Source organism: Lathyrus oleraceus, chromosome 7 (assembly GCF_024323335.1).
Source record: "Lathyrus oleraceus cultivar Zhongwan6 chromosome 7, CAAS_Psat_ZW6_1.0, whole genome shotgun sequence".
NCBI classification, from domain to species: Eukaryota; Viridiplantae; Streptophyta; class Magnoliopsida; order Fabales; family Fabaceae; genus Lathyrus; species Lathyrus oleraceus.
Window position 1 is genome coordinate 22,553,844 of NC_066585.1, and position 21,395 is coordinate 22,575,238.

A 21,395-nucleotide genomic window follows, 5' to 3' on the forward strand; every position below is an offset into this window, starting at 1 on the left:
TTATTCCGTTAATTACTGTTACTTCGGATCTTTATCCGTGTGGTACTTTTACATTTTCCCGTATTTTTACCGCTTTCTTAGCTGGAAGACCTCGATAGGAGGCAATGTTTTGTGTGTTTACTTTATGCAGGTTCCTTCGTCAAGGACCGCCTTTTTGCATGAGCATCCCAAACCCTAACCCTTCATTGATTTTTCTTCTCCTAAACACACGTTTACTCCTTCTACTACAGGTGAGTAAGTCTCCAAAGGTCGAGCATCTGGTAGATTGCGTAGTAAAGTCGTTCGTCCAAAACCCAATCCATAACCCCGTAGTTAGCCGAACTACGGCTTGCTCTGATTCTCATTCCAGATGAGATACGTAGGCATAAGACACGATGTCTTAGCGAGCACACATCCCCCCAACCCATAGGTCAGCCGAGCTACGAAGACTCTGATTCTCATGTTCATATGAGATACGTATGCAGTGGATGCGACATCCGTGCGAGTCATTTTCTTTTGACCCCTTTTTTTTTGGTAAACAACACAAGATAAACTCACACCCTTTAGACAAGAACTACAAAAGTGGATCCCGTAGAGTACTACGGATGCGTAGGGGTGCTAATACCTTCCCTTCGCATAACCGACTCCCGAACCCAAGATTTGGTTGCGAGACCTTGTCTTTTCCTTTCCTCTTTTCAGGTTTACTTCGAGCGTTTCCTTTCCCTCCTTTGGGATAAATAACGCACGGTGGCGACTCTTCTGTCATTTTCTTTCGCCGGTTGTTTTTTCGCACACTGTATTTTTCAGGTTGCGACAACTGCAAAGAACACTGCAAGACACTTCTGCCTGGATACAAGAACCACTAGCCTGTCATAAGACGCTTTGTCTCACATGCTTATTGTTCTTGGTTCTACAAAGGTACAGAAAGGAAGAATTTGAGGGAAACTTGTTCATTCATTGGGGCCAAAATTTACAAATCTTCAAAAACCTATTAGTTGACTCTTAGTGTTGGCAGCAATTTTGGTAAAACAAAGAGTGTTCACAAGATGTTATGTGTGATGTCTTAACATGATATATCCTATGTACCTGTTGAAGTTCAAGAACATGTTCAGGCAGGATTGTTTCAGAATGCCACATACAATGTCATGGCTTCTGATATTGGATGTACCTGCTGGAGCTTAAATGAAAGACATGTTCATGCAGGATTGTTTCAGATGACATACACAAGGTCATGGCATCTGATATGGTTGTACCTGCTGGAAGTTATAAAAGGAATTATTGGATTATGCAAGATTTTTCCAGGATGTCAGACCCGATGTCATGACATCCTGTACACAGAATATTCAGTAGGAATGTCTGGTGTTTCGTGATTCCACAATTAATGGCAATCTTTGTATGATTGAAGATCTGATTAGCTGGCGCATTCAATCATGGATTACAACCTGATTTACTTATTTTCCAAGGAGATATAACCAGCTGTTCTAAAAAGATTTGATTGGAAAATAGATTTAGGGTTTTCAAGATGTCCAAGCCCAGCTTAAAGCTTCTATAAAAAGGGACTTAGAAAACCTGCTTGAACACACAACCAATACTGAGCGAAATACAGAGAGAGAGCTAGGGTTTGTGTCTGTTTAGTCGTGAGACTTGTAGGTCATTCAAGTCATCCATTGATGATTGAATTGGACTGATTTGTGGTTGTAATTTGTCACTCTAAAGCTGTTAAGCAAGAGTGTGTGTCTTCTTGATCAAAGCTGTGAAGCAAGATCAAGAGTGTGTCTTCTTGATTGAAACTGTGAAGTAAAATCAAGAGTGTGTTATTGAAAAGTGTTTTCTTTTCACAAGGGATTGTTGTTTAAAATCACTGGTGTGTGATTGTAAGGAAGTGAATGGGTTCTCATATCTAAGAGTGCCTAGGTAGAAATTGCACGGGTAGAGATTAGGTGAGAAAGACTGTAACTTGTTGAAGTGTACGGAGAGTCTTTGAACTGATTCTATTTTAGTGAATTTCCTTCCTGGCTTGGTAGCCCTCAGATGTAGGTGAGTTGGACCGAACTGGGTTAACAATTGCTTGTGTATTGTGCATTACTATTCTCAATCTTTATTCTGTTTGCATTACTTAGATATTAGTGTCGTGACATTATCTTTGACATCTCATATCTGATACCAGAATTTCAATTGGTATCAGAGCAGGCATCCTTCTCTAGTTCCGGGTGAGATCTAGGGACGATACTTTATGGTACAATGGAGATAGATGGAGGATCTGTTCATAGACCACCAATTCTGGATGGCTCCAACTATGACTATTGGAAACCACGAATGGTAGCTTTTCTAAAATCTCTTGATAACAAGGCTTGGAAAGCCGTGTTAACAGGTTGGGTGCATCCTGTCATTACTAAAGAAGGAGAAGCCACTACTAAGAAGAAGCCTGAAGAACAATGGTCCAAGGAGGAGGATGATCTAGCCCTTGGAAATTCTAAAGCTTTGAATGCCATATTTAATGGAGTAGACAAAAATATTTTCAGGTTGATAAACAACTGTGAAGTGGCCAAAGATGCTTGGGACATTCTCAAGACCACTCATGAAGGCACTTCTAGGGTTAAGATGTCTAGGCTTCAGCTGCTCACCTCCAAGTTTGAAAACTTAAGGATGAAAGAAGATGAAAACATTCATGAATTTCACATGAGTATCCTTGAAATTGCTAATGCTCAGGAGCCCTGGGAGAGAAGATGACAGATGAAAAACTGGTAAGGAAAATACTCAGGTCACTCCCTAAGAGATTTGCAATGAAGGTGACTGCCATAGAAAAGTCTCAAGACATTTCCAACATGAGGGTAGATGAGCTAATTGGTTCCCTCAAAACCTTTGAGATGGGATTGAATGATGGTTTTGAAAAGAAAACAAAGAGCATAGCCTTTATGTCAAACACAGAAGAGGAAAAGAGTCAGGAGGTTGATGAAGATTTGGTCAATGAAGTAGCAATGTTGGGAAGACAGTTCAATAAACTGTTGAAAAAGATGGATGTAAGATCTAAGACAAATGTCAAGAACATCTCATCTGACATCAGTAAATCCAACAATGCTGGAAGAAGAGCAAGATCAGATGAGAAGCTCAAAGAAGGAAAAGAGGTATAGTGCTATGAATGTGATGGGTATGGACACATCAGGACTGAATGTGGAACCTACCTCAGGAAACAGAAGATGAGTCTTGCTGACACTTGGTCTGATGAGAGTGAAACAGAGGAGGCTACAAATCTTGTGACTGCTTTGACAGGAAGATGGGGATCTGATGAAGACTCAAGTGATGGTGAAGTAACCTTTGAAGAATTGGCATCTACCTACAGAAAGTTGTGTCACAAAAGTGTAGAGCTGTGCAAACAGGTTGAAAACCATAAGAAGGAAATAACTCAACTTGAGAATGAGAAGGTAGAATACTTGGAAACCATCTCCAATTTACAAACAGAAGCAGTGGTTCTGAATGCCAAGCTAGTTGAAAACCCACAAGCTGAAAGACAGAAGATAGCACAGCTGGAAGGTGAGAAGGCAGACCATGTGAAAACTATCTCTAAGTTGAAAACTGAAGTCATGTTTCTAAATTCTAAACTAGAAGAGATGACCAAGTATGTAAGGATGTTAAGCAATGGATCTGACTCCTTAGACAAGATTCTCCAAACTGGACAAATAACAGGAGACAAATCTGGCATTGGGTATAATGACTCAAAGCCAAAGAGCAGTTACACTGGTGCCAAATCTCAAGCCAAACCTAAGTGCATCCATAATAAAAGTAAATTTGTGATGTCACATCATATGTCACAACACCGGAAGAGAAAACAGCAGAAAGGGAAACACCAAAGATGGAGATGCCATCACTGTGGGAAATTTGGTCATCTGAAGCCGTTCTGCTATAAATTGTATGGTTATCCTAGGCCTGCTCATCATCAGAATCACTATCAATCCAGGCCCAAACAGCACATGCCTATCATTAAGAAGCAATGGATTCCTAAGACTAATGTTACAGGTTTGATAGCTCACATTCCCCTCAGAATCTCAGCCAAGGAAGAGTGGTACTTTGATAGTGGATGTTCCAGACACATGACTGGAAACCAAGACCTGCTAACTGATCTGCATCATCATACCATAAGCCATGTAACCTTTGGAGATGGAGCAAAAGGTGAAATCAAGGGAACAGGTAAGCTTGATTGTCTTGGAGTTCCTAAACTTGACAAGGTTCTACTAGTTAAGGGCTTGACTGCAAATCTAATAAGCATCAGTCAGCTATGCGATCAAGGTCTGAATGTTAACTTCACCAAAACTGAATGTCTAATCTTTGACAAAAATAGTGAAGTGATTATGAAAGGAATCAGGACCAAAGACAACTGCTACATGTGGAGCTCTCAAATGGATTATCCCTTAAAGAATTCCTATGTCAAAAAGGAATGGATAAAGATGAGTATAGATGCTCTCAAGAGTGATGAAAAACAAGTATGTGGGAAATGTCAGACAAAGATGTCACACCTCACCTTCATAGGAGAAAAGGTTATGATGGCTCAAACAACTGAGAGGTTAGATCAAAAAGGTGGACATGTGACCAGTCATAGGCAGAATGAAACTGTTGGGACTAGGCCACAGGGGACTATATGTTTATCTCAAAGCAAAAATGCCAAGCACAATGTGGAGAAGATTGGGATGACACCTGCTCCTACACATGTGAAAGGTATAGAAGATGGAAGCAGTTGGGCTCAACTGGATTGGATGAAACTATTGATGAGTGCATACAATGTCACACACGATGTCATAGCATTGTATTATGACAACCTGAATACTTAAACTAGGTCCAAAAATCAGATTCAGCACAGATGGACAAAGTACTGTTTTTGCTATTATCATTTCATTAGAAAATTCGTGGAAGACAAATTCAGAGGTCTAAAGCATGGACTGGAACTAGCAGACAAGGTTGCAAGGAATTTGGGTGAAATTAAAATTAAATATGAGGGAGGGAAATTAGGGATTTAGACTCTTGTGAAATTATGTGAATTAAAGTGGAAAAATGAAGGAAATAAAAATAGTGTCTGCTCTTTTAAAAGAAAGAGCCACATTAATGATAAATCATTCCCTAGCATTGAAAATAGTATTTATTCCCTCAGCACACGCTACCTAAACACAACAATTTTCATCTCCATTCAACTTCTCAGAGGAACTCAGCTAGGGCAAAGAAAATTCTCTCAAACGTTCTACAACATGTCTCAACATCCATCATAATCTAGTTCAAAACCCACTCAGCATGACAAGACTCCTTCCATGGAGTGTCTAGATGAAGACGTACTGGACGTCACTCCATTTTGTGTGATACCCGGTGATGCACCAGGCCCATCCTCCACAACTGGAAGCAAACCAGGTAACATCCCTGATAAATCCTCTCTTCTAAAAGACATGCATTATGCTGATCGTGCCATTAGGAACCTAGTGACTAGGATTCTAAGTGAGGGACGTTCAGTCAAAGGGGTTTCTACCCCTCTGTCCAGAAGGGACCCCTCACCTAAGGAGGAACCCCATACTGATAAAGATGATGACTCATCTAGATCAAAAAAAGGAAGTTGCTGCTGAGGGGCTATGCTATCTAGGTAAAACCCTACCTAGCAAGAAACCAGAAAAAATGTCTCAGGAGAATATTATTGACCTAAAGGAAGAAAGCTCTGAAGAAGAGGATGATCCTTTGGTCCATCTTGTAAAACCTAGTGTAGTTGAGAAACTGAGAACTAGGAAAGGGAAAAGTGTGGCTAAAATGAGAACAACAAGAGTGAAAAAGGCTACTGGTGTAGGACCCTCAAAATCCTGGAGCAAAGTTAAGGTTAAGAAAAGGAAAGAAAGAGACAGTTCTGATTCTGAGGAGGATGTCGAAGACGATGTCCCAGACATCTCCCCTGCAAAAAGGCAGGTTGTTCAGAAGTCTCCTGGCAAAGCTGCTGCTGTGCACCTAGACAATAACTCCTTTGATTTAGAAGATGGTGCTGCAAAATGGAAATTTGTCATTTAGAGGAGGATAGCTGTTGAAAGAGAGCTTGGAAAAGAGGTTGTAGAGGTAAAGGAAGTAATTGAATTGATCAAAAATGTTGGACTAATGAAGATTGTGGTAGCTCTACCCCAATGTTATGAGGGGTTGGTAAAAGAGTTTATTGTGAATATCCCTAAGGATATTTATGAAAAGAGCAGCAGGGAGTTCTGCAAGGTGTTTGTAAGGGGAAATGTGTGAAATTCTCACCAAGTATTATCAACAAGTTCCTAGGAAGAGGAACTGATGGAGGAATGGACCTAGAGACTACAGACAATGAAGTCTGTAGGGTTATTACAGCTGGCTAAGTTAAGGAATGGCCTAGTAGGAATCACTTATCAGCTGGCAAACTCACTGTCAAATATGTCATCTTACACAAGATTGGTTCAGCCAACTGGGTGCCTACTAATCATATCTCTACCATCTTCATTGGTCTTGGAAGAATCATTCATGCAATTGGAACCAAGATAAACTATGACTTTGGAAAGTTTATATTTGATCAAACCATCAGACATGCCTCCACAAATGTTGTAAAGTTGCCCATTGCCTTCCCATCCATTATTTGTGGTATCATCTTGAGTCAACAGCCAGGCATTCTTAATAACCAGGACATGCCAAGCAGAAGAAAACCCCATCTATCCATTCATTATAAGCTGTTTGAGGGAAGTCATGTCAATGATGTTGTCATGACATCTTCCAGAAGGGAGCCTGTATCTTAAGGGAGCTTAATTGACCAACTAAAAGATACCTGCAAGGAATTGGAGAATGGTATAAGGGTGACCAAGGCTAGAAAAGAAGCCTTGGAGGTTCTTATTTGTAGCCTGGAAAAGGAAGAAATAGAGAAGGCTGGTAAGGATTCAAAATCCCAAACCAGTAGCAGCTCTAAAAGCTCTAAAGGCTCTGAAGGTGAAGGTGATACTTCTTCCTCTGATTGATGGTTCCCTCCTTGTGTGTTGAAGACTGAAGATTGTTGTGACTGTTATGTTGGAAGCTGTTCTGGTGTTGCTGTTTGGATGCTGAATTTTTTTTTGTTTTTTTCTGAAAAATGTGTAATGTGTGGCCGTCCTCATTGATGCCTGTTTTGTAATATTTTGGGCTCTTGATGAGTTCCTTGGATTCGTTCATTATCCCAGCTATCACAGCTGTGTATAATGATGGTTTGTACTTCCTGATGTTATGTTTTAACATTCTTAATGTTATAACATTTGTCCTAACATTCTCTGATAGACTAATTGACATTTATTTTGTCTAATTGGTCACCTTTGGTCAATTTTGACTAAAAAGGGGGAGAAGATAATGTTGATGAGGTATGTGGAGCTGGAGCTGTGAGGAGATGTATGTGGCTGGACAGAAGGACAACTATTATTGAAGGAAATGCACAGGTGTTAAAACAGAATGTTGTTTTGTTTACAGATGTCAAAGGGGATGTTTGATGTGGTGCACATGTGTTGATGTTGAAGCAGATGTCTGAATGACATTCTGGCTGGTACAGGTGTTGGAGTTACAGTAGCTGTTATTTGATGTATGCATAAATTTAGGGGGAGAAGGAGTACACTTGTGCATTGTGCATTTGTGTGTCTTACTAGTTGCATCTATAACTAGTAATTCTATTTTTGTTGCACAGATTTAGGGGGAGGAGAAGTACCCTTGTGCATGTGTGTATTACTAGTAGCTATATCTAGTAATTATATTTGCTTTTGATGCTGTTTAAACTACTGTTATGTTGTTTAACTGTTGATAGTTTACCTTGTGAACAAAAAGGACAGATATATGTTTTAGCCCAAATTTGTCAAAGGGGGAGTTTGTTGATTCTTAGTGTTGGCAGCAATTTCGGTAAAACAAAGAGTGTTCACAAGATGTTATGTGTGATGTCTTAACATGAGATATCCTATGTACCTGCTGGAGTTCAAGAACATGTTTAGGCAGGATTGTTTCAGAATGCCACATACAATGCCATGGCTTCTGATACTGGATGTACCTGCTGGAGCTTAAATGAAAGACATGTTCATGCAGGATTGTTTCAGATGACATACGCAAGGTCATGGCATTTGATATGGTTGTACCTGCTGGAAGTTATAAAAGGAATTATTGGATTATGCAGGATTTTTCCAGGATGTTAGACCCGATGTCATGACATCCTGTACACAGAACATTCAGTAGGAATGTCTAGTGTTTTACGATTGCACAATTAATGGCAATCTTTGTATGATTGAAGATCTGATTAGCTGGCGCATTCAATCATGGATTACAACCTGATGTACTTATTTTCCAAGGAGATATAACCAGCTGTTATAAAAAGATTTAATTGGAAAATAGATTTAGGGTTTTCAAGATGTCCAAGCCCAGCTGAAAGCTTATATAAAAAGGGACTTAGAAAACCTGTTTGAACACACAACCAATACTGAGCGAAATACAAAGAGAGAGCTAGGGTTTGTGTTTGTTTAGTCGTGAGACTTGTAGGTCATTCAAGTCATCCATTGATGATTGAATTGGACTGATTTGTGGTTGTAATTTGTCAGTCTAAAGCTGTTAAGCAAGAGTGTGTGTCTTCTTGATCAAAGCTGTGAAGCAAGATCAAGAATGTGTCTTCTTGATTGAAACTCTGAAGTAAAATCAAGAGTGTGTTATTGAAAAGTGTTTTCTTTTCACAAGGGATTGTTGTTTAAAATCACTGGTGTGTGATTGTAAGGAAGTGAGTGGGTTCTCATATCTAAGAGTGCCTAGGTAGAAATTGCACGGGTAGAGATTAGGTGAGAAAGACTGTAACTTGTTGAAGTGTACGGAGAGTCTTTGAACTGATTCTATTTTAGTGAATTTCCTTCCTGGCTTGGTAGCCCCCAGATGTAGGTGAGTTGGACCGAACTGGGTTAACAATTGCTTGTGTATTGTGCATTACTATTCTCAATCTTTATTCTGTTTGCATTACTTAGATATTAGTGTCGTGACATTACGTTCGACATCTCATATCTGATACCAGAATTTCACCCATGATTATAGACAACACAAAAACCCTAAATGAAATTGACTATAAAATGACCTCCTGGAGAAAATGCAAAAGAGGTTTCGCAACTCAGAGAAAGAAACACCTAGTGAAAACTAGTGAAGAGAGTGAGCTGAAAAAAGTGAACAACTTCTTCTTCTCATCATCTCAAATGTATACTATGTAAGTATTGAGTGCACAATCTAAGAGGAGAAGGGGGGGAGGGGTGAATTAGACTTGCTGGATTTTCTTGATATTTTAGCAAGCTCATTTTATTTTTAAATTTTTGGTTTAGAACAAGATGTAATGATTGTTTTTAGTGATGACTAACAAAAAATTAAAGTGCATAAAGTAAAGAGCATAATGATTTATCCTAGTTCCTCTTTCAAAACAAGAGTACTCCAGTCCCCTCACACCTTATGAGAGATTTTCACTATGTTAGAATATGTACAAACCTCACACCAAGGTCACTCATACACTTTCTAACATAAATAAGAAAACACACCACTTTCTTTTACACTTGAATAGAAAGCACACCACTTCCTATGTCAAAAAATGTTCACTTTAAAACTTTGTGATCAATAAAATAAGATAATGTATGTAGAAGTTTTTGCTCTTGAGTCAATTATATAGAAATTGATCTTCTTTTTCTCTTGATCACAAAACATATATACCTAAGTGGTCAAAATAATATGAATGAAACTCTTTTCAATGAAATGAAATTTATCACAGAGTTTCATATTTGATGGATATATGAACACTTGAAAAGCTTGTTTGAATCATGTAAAAAGGATGTATGCAAGAGGTGATTTCAAATTCTGATGTATGAACCTCTATATACATCATAAAATACCTCTATGAATTGATGTATATGTTTGGAAACAATTCCGTGAAGGTTTTCAACCTTTTAGACTCGTGTTGATTAAGATAAAATCATTATGCTTCAGTGGTAACTGATTACGATAATGATGTAACCGGTTACAGTTGTAGCTGTTAAAAGTAAATTTGAAAATTTTGTGGCTGTAATCTATTACATGTTATGGATAACCGATTGCAACTGTAGCTATTAAAAAATGTGTGCCTGTAACCGATTATAAGTTTTGTGTAGTCGATTATAGTTGTTTGAAAATGTTCAATTATAGCTTGTAACAACATAGTTTGGTTCCAAATGATTTTGAAAGACGCGCAAATGATTTGAGATGAATTATGCATAATATTCTGAGTCATTAAGATATATAATATGAATTGTAATTGTAATGCATACTTTAACCATTTTGATTCTTTCCTTTGATTTCCAATGCTTAAGATCATTTGAGATTGATTGTGCCAGCCTTAAAGCTTTGTCTTCTTTTTGTTGATGTGTTTGTCTTCATTAAAACTTTAATCAAGGTCAAGAAGAACTTTTTTTCACATGTTACCAGTATCTGGTGTGACTGAGGCAGTCTCTTGTTGATTAGAGATTGCAAGAAGACAAAGAAGTTACTCTTAGGTTTTTATTTCCTTTTCATTATGTATTAAGAATGTTTAGCTTAACATCCAATATTGATGTATGTACTAAGCTCATCAAGAGCTAAACCTTTTTATGTTGAGAAATGTGAAGTTAATATGAAATAGTTGTTTGTGTTAAATGATGTGTTGTTAGTGCTTTATTTAGTCATGTGCTAACTATCATGAATATGCTTATTTGAATGATCAACTTAGGAAAAGATACAAGCTTGTTGTTGTGAGAAATCCAACAACAAGTGGATTTCATGATAAAAGTGACTGAAAATAGTAGGATAAAGGTATTCACTAGATTACTACTTTAGGCATAAATAGTTACAAGCATAAAGGACATTCATAATAAAACTAGATATGCATTAAAGTTTCAAGCGAGGATTAGAGATTTGTCCTGTTGCTTTACTGTATATGTTTTGATGTTGTAGAGATACACCATAAGATCATTTTTTGACATCTTCTGGAACGACATATCACATCACGTACACATAATAGACAAGTTATATTAACATATCATTGTCTAACATGCTCTCCATTATTGACTTCATTTTAAACTTATTAAATTGTTTACCCCAAAATTGAACTTGTGACAATCATCAACTATTATTATTCTTGCGCATGCTCATTTACAAAATAAAGTTTTACAAATAAATCTAAGGGAAGTGAATGGTGGAGCCCTGAGACGTCCACTTTGATACGAGTTATACCTCGGGGCAGGGGTGGGGGTCCTCTACCTTGGATCGATGAATGATCCTTTGTAACGCAAAGTGCAGTACAGAGGCATAACCGCATCTTGCCAGACACATGCCCTATTGTTGAAGCGCAAATAATAAAAACGCTAAATACACCAAGGTATCTGAAATGGTTATTACAACAAACACAACCACATGTACATTATGTCTACAAGTACTTGATAACATAATACATTAGAAAATAATTTAAAAAGCTGGAAGGATGCTCGGGGGCAAGAGACTCCAACTGGAATAAGACACTCTGGAAGGAATTCTTTTTCCGAGGATCCTCATAAAAAAATTCCCGTAGTTGAGCATCTAACAGAACCTATTGCTCCCGAAGAGTTTCTTCTCCTTTCACTCGACTTTCCTCTCATTCCACTAACTCTTTTTGCAGTACCCTGAACAACAATATATGAAATCCCCACCTTGAGCTCACTCTGATAGACATCCTCCTCCTTCTTCCTAAGCTAGTTCTTGAGGTGCTTCATTTTACCGACTAATTTAGTCAAAGATCCATGAAGACGCTCTTCCTCGGAGAAGAGGGACACCTGCTTCAAACAACCCCACATCTCTAAAGAATACTTCTCAATGTGAACCTTCTTTACCCTAACAAGGTTATAACAAGTCCTCAATGATTCAACCTTTAGGGATAAAACAAAAGGTGCCAAAAATTCTCCAGGCCAGACAACTAACTAGTTAAGGAGTGGTACCGTTCTTATCACATAAGAGGCTATCTTCTTTACCACATCAGACCTGTTAGAAGGGGATAGTTGACTGACGAAGGTGTAACCTCTGACAGGAAAGATTATTCATCTCCCCCCATTGATTGAATAAAAGGACCAATCGACATGAAAGGTAAGCAAAGATAAGCATTTCCTACCTTTTTAGCAGGATAAAAACTTTCAATCATCTCAACCTCTTTACTCGATCTTAATTGGGGATAACCAAATCAATATTGTCATGCTTTTTGTTGGACCAACCTTCAGAAGGAATCAGAAAAAACTGAGGAACCCCAGACTCTAGTATAATATCGATCGCAACAACATGACCTCTCTTGAACCTATCTAAAAATGGAAGAAAGATCAAAGGATGAGAACTAAATAAGTCCATGTATCTACAGAGAATAAAGAAATAAAATGAATTACCAAACACTCTTTTCCGCCCTTCCACAAAACTAGCTTTCGCCACTTCCATACAGGGTATCACCTCATCAAAAAATGAGAGAAAATCACTTTCATGTGCCTATCATACTCATTAAGAGATTCTTAAGGGACCAAATAACATTTAACACCTTTAGAGAAATCATCCGGGAACCAGAGTCACCGCCTCTGATTTGTGCACTCAACTTGCCAATAATAAGTGGGAGAGACAACACATAATTCCTCATGAGCAATAGGCGAAATATGATTAGCCAGGAAGCTATCGTTCTTAAAATACTTCCAATTGTCAGCGTTGAACTTGAAAATCTGGTTTTTGGCACGACGAAGAGAAACGATCCCGTGACCAATGGTGTCCTTTGGGGAAGGATGTACCTCAAAAACATGGAAAAATAGGTCTCAAAAGGCTAAACACATTTCCCCTGGTATTCCTGCCAATCATGGAATACTCGGACAAAACCCCAAGCATAGGGATGAAGTTTTGAAGGGAGGATGCATAAATGATCCATAACCTCCTTCTGAAAAGAGGTTAGTGGAAGTCGAACACCCAACTTCCATAAAATGCAGGAGTACAGGGGGATAAAACAACCTTCGATCATTTTCTTGGAAGAAATAGGAAAAATATCCCAATCGGAAGAAACCCCCCATTTCCAAAGAATCGGATGGTATTTCAAGTTCGTAAGCTAAATACTCTAGATCGACCCAAGAGTAATCTTTTGTCGCTATCGTTGTCATCAAACTGGTTAAGTAAGCAAAGATCTAAGTTCACGAAATGAAATAGATTAATACAATGGGAATGGACAGATAGGTAGTGACAACGAAAAAAGAGAAAAATAGGAGAACAACGTCTAATTTTTGCAAGAAAGGCTAGTGCAAAGATTGATGGTTCATATCAAACAACAAAAGAAAGTTTGACGGTAATCAATATCTTATCCCATCAATCCACACGAGGGTATAAGACACTTAAGTATCATAGGTATGGTAACCGTTCCCTAACTTGCAGACCTAGGGTGACGTGTTGGCAAGGAGAAGTAAAAACAACCAAGTGACAAGAAAGCATTAAATGTCCTTGTCCCACACTACTTATGTGACATACTTTCAATTTTAGAACATCAAACATGAATCTTCGGAAAACCAATTGCAGTCGCTAAAGACTCTCTGGTATCCAAGGTGCCTGATAAGTCTTGGAGACAACCGTTATGGTCCAGTCAAAAAAGTATAAAATAGCAAAGTCCATATTAATTCACTAAGATATAAATACTCATTCACATCAATTTCAAATATGATTTCTAATTCACACATTTTCATTACTCTTCTTTAGAGTATTGAATTGATTTGAACGTCAGAGTATCTTACAGGCACCGAAAATTCACCAAAATATCATTGAAAATTAGAATTGTTGATTCAAAATTCTCCATCAATAAACTATATCTTATTCTAATTAATAATATTAAAAAATTAATATTAATATTAATTTTTAGTTACACACATTCGTTATGTATATTTATCAATCATATTTAGTTTAATTATTTTTAGTTTTTATTAAATATAAAAATAAATTTGATTAAGTAAAGATAAATAATTGCTCTATTTCAGTGACATATTTTAATGACTTATTTTTGTTTTTATAAAGCAATGTGAAAACAGAAAAAGTAATTTATTAAAAATAAAATAAATTTAATATGATAATTTGTTATCATCAAATAAAAATGTGTATATGATTTGCCGTGCCTCTCTAACTAAACTGCCACTTCACTTTCTTTCATTTTCACGAAGAAAAAAACCGACCTCGTTAGTGCAACGTGTCAACATATTCACCCACTTACAATCCCATCCGTTCGTACCTGACAATCCCAATCCCAACGGCTCATATGTCTCCAAAGAGATAACCACGAAAGTCCTTCATCGCAGACGCTACGTGTAACCGTTATCGGCACGAATTAAACCACAGTATTTACTGTAAGACACGAATCATAACCACCCAATCAAAACCGTCCACGTGGAATCGGAGACAGCACCGACTTAACATTTCTCGTAAGAAAAGAAAAAGATTCTCCAAACTCCATCGTCTTAAGCAAAGAATGATTTTGTTGCTTTCGATTCGATTCGATTCGATTCTTCCTCGTTAGAGAGAAAAATACGAATCTATCAAACTGCAATTTTCTCGGACGCATATTCCGATTTTCCCATTTTCGTAATTTGAAAGAAAGAATAACCGATATTTGATCGAGAATGCAACGTTTTGTTGATAAGGTTCTGGATGTTACTAAAGAGTAAGCACGTTTATTGAATTATGACTTTTTTTTTTATTAAAATTCATTTCTGGGAATTTATTTAAATTATGAGCATTTGAATTTGAATTTGAATTTGAATTATGGTGTAGGTCGGTGAAGACTTTTACATATGAGTCTTTGAACAATATTGTGAGGTTGATCAATGGAATATCAGCACTTTTGTTGGCATTGCTACCTGGGAAAGCTAATATACTTGAAGGTATTCAAGGTTGGGAGCTTAGGCCAACTTTCCGGGGACCGCGGCTTCCCCGTTGGATGGAAAAGTAAGTTTTTTCATCATCAAATTGCTAATTGTCTATGCGTATGTTTGGTTCTGCGATAAAAAAAATTGATCTTGATTCTGTAAATTTGATTCTGGTTTTAATTGAATGAATGTAGAGTGATTTACAATTGGATAACTTTACTCAATATTGAGTTGAACAATTTTAATATAAAAATCACAGCTACAAAGAGTATAATTGGATAACTTTACTCAAAATTGAGTTGAACAATTTTAATATAAAAATCACAGCTACAAATTCTAACTCTAACGGCAAGTAAAATTAATTTTGGAGGTAGAATCAATTCTAAATTTCTAGATTTGATTTTGCCTCTTCCAAAAGCTAAACTAAACATACACTATGTAATGCAGATTTCAGTGCTTTTATATTGATATCATGTGCTTGTATTTGTTATCATGGTTGGAGTTTAAAGGCTTATTTGAATTGATTTATTTGAACTTATCTATTAACACACACATTTATGAGACTTTCTGTGGAGCTTATAGAAACAGTTTACGAATAATGCTTATTTTCATAAGCTCTTTTTTAGGATAATTTATGAAAACAACTTATAATTTATAATTTATAGGATAACAATTTGACTTTGTTTTATAGCACTTAATTAAGTTGTTTATCCTAGTTATATGCCGCATTTTAAAACTAGGATAGGATGCAGTTCTTGACATTGTTTTGTTTGCCATGTTATCCCAGTGGAGTGTCCTCTTTCAACCAATTTATTCATGAACTTTCTGTGGATTCTGATGTTGAAAGCCTGGACTACTTGTCCGGCGAAGAAGATGATGATGATGATGGGTATGATGATTATTATCCTGAAACTCCCTCATCTGTCTCCTCTAGAGCCTCCTCTAGAGCCAGTTTTAATGGTTACAGTAGGCATCGTATGGACTGGATCCGGTATATCTTACTTTGGATTTTGATTACTGGAAAGTTTGTGCTGGGAATTCCATTTCGTCTTTTCAAGTTAGTTTATGATGGGATGTCAAAACCACGCTCAGTCTCTGAAAATCAACAATCTGCACAATCACATTTACATGCGAGGGTGCAAACCCTCAAGGACCAAATTATTCATCGCACTACCGATAGGAGACGTGGAATCATAGAGGTTGTGGGACCATTTCTATCCTTATTAACCATTTGTTTATATTTTTGTTAACAATTAGCATGTCGATGTAACTTTTCCGTTTCTTAGTATTCCTTTTTTCCTATCAGGATATTCATTTAGCCCTGGAAATTTTTATAGAAGCTGTGTTTGATATTGTTCACAAGGCAGTATATCTTCTTCTTTCCCCATCAAAAGCTTTCGGGAAATTGTCTAGGTTGTTTTCATCACATGAAAGAGGTGTTGAAGATGATGATAATGTTTTTGTTAATGCTTCTGTTTCTACGGCTATGCTTGGAGAGAATGACCCTACACCTACAGAGAGGAATACCGATTTTCGACAGTCTTTTAGCACGGATGCCCGAACATGTCAGGATGTCATAACAGAGCTTGGGTAAAGTTAATTGAATATCCTCCTTTACATATATTCTTTTTATTTTGGTTATTGTCAATGTCAGTCCACTTCATGATTCATCCTTCCAACTCTGACAGGTATCCGTACGAAGCTATTCATGTGATAACTGCTGATGGATATGTTCTTCTTTTAGAAAGAATACCCAGGTAAAGTGAACACTTACTACGGACTTCTTGTAAATGTATAATGTCTAGTTTTCCATGGTGGATGCCTATATAAATGTGAACATTTTTCTGTGTATGGTCTAATGTCTATGATTTGACTTCACAGGCGGGATGCTCGAAAAGCTGTTTATCTTCAGCATGGAGTGTTTGATTCATCAATGGGGTGAGAAATACTGCTGTCTCTTGTTCAAGCTTTTAAATTAAGAGGCTTGGTGTGCAAGTGAGTTATGAACTCATAAGACATTTAGGCTATGTTTGGGAGGTTGTGTTTTGTAGGGAAATGGAGGGAAAGGATTATTTTTTATTTCTAAATTAAAGACATTATAAGATGTTTTTAAAATCATTTAAAATCTCAATAAATAGCTGATAGAAGTTGGTACCAAATATAGAAATAACTTACTTTTATGTATGATAAAATAGGATTGTACAATGGGTTCACAAGAAATTCGAGAATCTTGTACTCTTTGAATCATGAGCTGCTTTACTATTGAAACAATTTTCTGTTCAATAGATGGATGCCATAACCTTCTTTTCTGGCCAATTATTTCAGGACCTTAGTATCAAGGTTTCAATGTATTTACATTTTAACCCTTCTAAATTGGTCAATAATTGTGGCAGTGGTCTAATTAGTTTCAACGTTTCTTTTGTTCAGTTGGGTATCTAATGGTGTTGTTGGGTCTCCAGCTTTTGCAGCTTATGATCATGGTTTGTGATATTTGCCAATATTTATATTAAGCTCCAATAACATCAGTTTTTCAAATTATTACATGTACAAGTTTGTTTTGTTTTCAGGGTATGATGTGTTTTTGGGAAACTTCCGTGGTTTGGTTTCTAGAGAACACATCGATAAGAACATCTCCTCACGAGAGTAAGTCCTCAAAAACAAACAAACCCTATTGTGTTATTAAAATGGCATTCCACTTATTGCTGACAGAAAGATAATGTTGTCATGGAATTGATGTAGTGCAGATACTGGCGGTATTCCATCAACGAACACGGGACTGAGGATATTCCTGCTATGATAGAGAAAATCCATCAGGTGAAAACTGCCGAGTTGAAACTTAGTAAGCCTGATATCGAGGAGGATAACGATGGTGCTCAGCTTTACAAGCTTTGTGCAATCAGCCATAGTTTGGGAGGAGCGTCTATGTTGATGTATATCATTACTAGTAGAATTGAAGAAAAGAATCATAGACTTTCTAGACTGATTTTGTTATCACCGGCCGGTTTCCATCACGACTCTAACCTAGTTTTTTCTGTGGTGGAGAGTGTTATATTTTTTCTAGCTCCCGTTTTGTCTCGAATTTTCCCCGCCTTCTATATACCAACCCGTTTCTTCCGAATGCTCTTTAACAAGTTAGCTCGGGACTTGCAAAACCTACCTGCAGCTGGAGGATTGGTTCAAACTTTACTAGGTTATGTTCTCGGCGGGGACAGTTCAAATTGGGTTGGCGTTTTAGGAACACCACATTACAACATGAATGACATGCCAGCAGTGTCGTTTTATGTCGGTCTTCATCTTGCGCAGATAAAGAGAAGTAGAAGATTTAGAATGTTTGATTATGGAAGTGCATCTGCTAATATAGAAGTGTATGGTTCACCTGAGCCTTTGGATTTAGGTGAACATTACTGGCTTATTGATATTCCTGTTGATTTGGTTGCTGGTCATAAAGACAGAGTTATAAGACCTTCAATGGTGAAAAGACACTATAGATTGATGAAGGAGGTTGGTGTTGATGTGTCATTTAATGAATTTGAATATGCTCATTTGGACTTCACTTTCTCTCATCGTGAAGAACTTTTGTCATATGTTATGTCACGTTTGTTGCTTGTGAAGACAAATCCAAAACATGAAGTGAGTCAAAGGTCTCTAAGATTGAGGAAGAAAGAACATGTTTCTGGATAGAAAGTTTTTAGGTTTGAGGAAAAGACCTTAGAAACAATGTTAAATACTTGTAAAATAGTGTTAATATATGTGGATGTTTGTTATAAATTATAATAGAGTTTCTCATGTACTGCAAGGATAAATAATAAAAGGAAGTTGTTGTTGTAGTTAGGTTTAGATAGGTAGTTAGTAAGGGGAAAGTTTGTGTGGGAAAGGAGAAAGAAAATTCTTATTTAAAGAAACTTTAAGATAGATGTTTGATGTTTTCTATTCCCGCCACGATACATTTAATTGAATTTTTCACTCAAATATTCATATTTTAAAAAAAAAATCAAAATAATCTAATTTTTAGATTATCTTTTAAAATATCCCACTTTGAAGAGGAGACGTCAGATGAATTGACGTCTGTTCTTAAACTTAGAGAGGAGACGTCAATTGGATTGGATAATGCATCTAGTGTTGTCAATCTAATTGGCGTCTATGTGTTAAGTTTTAAATGAGACGTCAATTGGTTTGGCATCAGTGTGTTTTGTAAATATTTTTGAAAAATATTGTACATATTAGTTAAAGTCGAAATCGAACCAATTCATATTAATATTAATACGCGTTTAAAAAAAAGACTAATGATGATGGGGATCATCTAACCGACCTCCGGTCCCACATTCCCTAACTATCCGAACTAGTGGTCCTAATCCACGTTGATGATTCACCCCTGGTGTTTGAGTATCTGAGGGCTCAGGAACATCACCATCAACTGTAAGAGATTGTCTGAGATAGTCAGACAAATCAGCGTAGTCTTGTGTATGCATCGAAGAGGTATCGTCATAGCTGAGTTCATGGTCCATGTCAGAGTAGTTGGGTTGTGTTTGAGTTGTTTAAGGGCGACCAGGATGATTGAAGGGGGACATTGTTGTGAATGATGCGTCGAGGAAATGTTGAAATGATTGTTGTGGTGTTTGGTAGACATATGGTTGTTGAAGGTTTTAGTTTTGAGATGTTTGGGCTTCTTGGTTATAGGAGGAGGAGGGATGGTTGGTGTTAAATGACCGGTGAGTATTTTGCTAAGGCAGCTATGGTAGGGTGATGTGTTGGGTGTCTTGATCATAATCTACTTGTTGGTGGTGGTATGGGGTATGCTCTTGGTATTGTGGTTAAGTGTTTGGCATGTTAGATTTGTAGGTTTGTGTGTTTGTGGATCGAAAATTTTGATGGATAGGGGATTGTGAGTAGTCGGTCTGACAATCTTGTTAGGGGTTAGATGTTGAGCCTTTTGGTGTGTAAGTTGTCTGGCGTGGATCGTATAGGTACATATCCTGGTGATGAACTCAAATCTAACCGATCTGTACCAATTCATATAAGTACGAGTTGTTTTTTCTTCAGTTGGCATCACATCGTCAGTTAAGACATGATTTTGGCGGTGCTTTCATTTGTGACACTCAGATCTAGGAAGCTTTGCTATGGATTAAAGTTCCATTGATCGTTAATTTTGCGTAGATGTCATTCTCCGAAGTTTGTCGGAGGATCTGGGATGCGTTGAAACATACCAAACTGCAATTTAACATGATCACTATTGTGCATCTTCACAGTGGACATGATCCAAATTTAGATATGGACGCCAATGAACTGAAATGTGAACATATATTAGATTATAAATTTTATAGAAGAAATTAACAAATTTTTATGAAATAATTAGGATAATGGAAATACATATGTCGGTCGAAGGTGATCCAAGAGGTTGTGATATTGGGTAATACAGTGTCTAGGACATCTGTTATAACTCATACCACGTGTCGATCATCTTCACTATAAAAGTAGGTTGACTTTGCACGAGCTGATGAATAAGATGATGGGTAAGAACTTTTCTCAGACAAATTAGGATTCTAGCTCCAACCAAAATGCCTCAATCAGACACTTACCTGCATGGGCTCTCATATACTTGAAGTTAGGGTCATAAGAGCGTCTTTCAATCAGAGGTCTTGGATGAATTAGGATACTGCCCAATCAAGCCTTTAGCAAATGATTCCCAACCAGGGTTCTAGAAGTCCAGATAAGGCTCGTAAAACAAATTATGCAGCTTTACCCCCAATCACTAACAATTTAGGGTTTGGACCCCTTTGAAGAGTATGATGATGGAACTTGAGTTTCACAAATCAAATCAATAGGATTTTGCATCCCCTGCCATTCGATGAACACCCAAGCCGAGCCTCTAGGGTTCCATCCACTTCAAAACCCTAGTTCTACAAGCCAACAACTTTGAATCCACAATGATCAACTACTAGATATAAGTGCATGACTGATGCATATGCATGTAGCATGAAGATATGCAAGATTATCCCCAAGTTAAGAATTGAAAGAAAAGATGGATTAGGGAAGGAAAATTTTGGGGTATAAAACCCCATAACCTATTGTCCTAACTCAAGTCTATGGTCTTATAACTTCCATTCTTTGCTTCATCCATGACATTTCATCTGGATCACCCTCATGCCCGGTGCCTAGCCCATGGCTTGATCATGTCTTGCTTGAGTCCATTTCATCTGATCATCTCAAGTACATAGTCCACTCTTGGTTTGTTTTCGTCTAGTCATTGGTCATGAATCCACTTCATCCTATTTTTAATGCCTTGGTGTTTCATCTATGGATTGTTGGTGCATTCATGGCATTGTCTTTTCAAGTTACTAAAACCTAGTGTGATTCAATTCAAGTGGTGGTCATGTCCATTGATTCATGTTTAGTGCTTCATTCAAGTCATAGCTTTGTTCAACAACCATGTTAATATGACCAATTCAAGGCATGTCTATAGTTCATCTCAATCCATTACAATCCATTTACAAGTCAATATATTCAAGGTTCATGTCAATTCAAATG

General features: G+C 37.3%; 1 protein-coding gene across 1 annotated transcript; it reads left to right on the plus strand.

The window, feature by feature from the left end:
- The first annotated feature begins 14,380 nt into the window (after nt 1-14,380).
- Nucleotides 14,381-18,782, plus strand: LOC127105818 (uncharacterized). The gene is made up of 9 exons (XM_051043022.1): nt 14,381-14,665; nt 14,776-14,949; nt 15,658-16,069; nt 16,177-16,460; nt 16,559-16,627; nt 16,752-16,808; nt 17,298-17,350; nt 17,438-17,513; nt 17,615-18,782. The coding sequence occupies exons 1-9, from the start codon at nt 14,625-14,627 to the stop codon at nt 18,549-18,551; spliced, it is 2,103 nt and encodes a 700-aa protein (XP_050898979.1). The 5' UTR covers nt 14,381-14,624; the 3' UTR covers nt 18,552-18,782.
- The last annotated feature ends 2,613 nt before the right edge of the window (nt 18,783-21,395 follow it).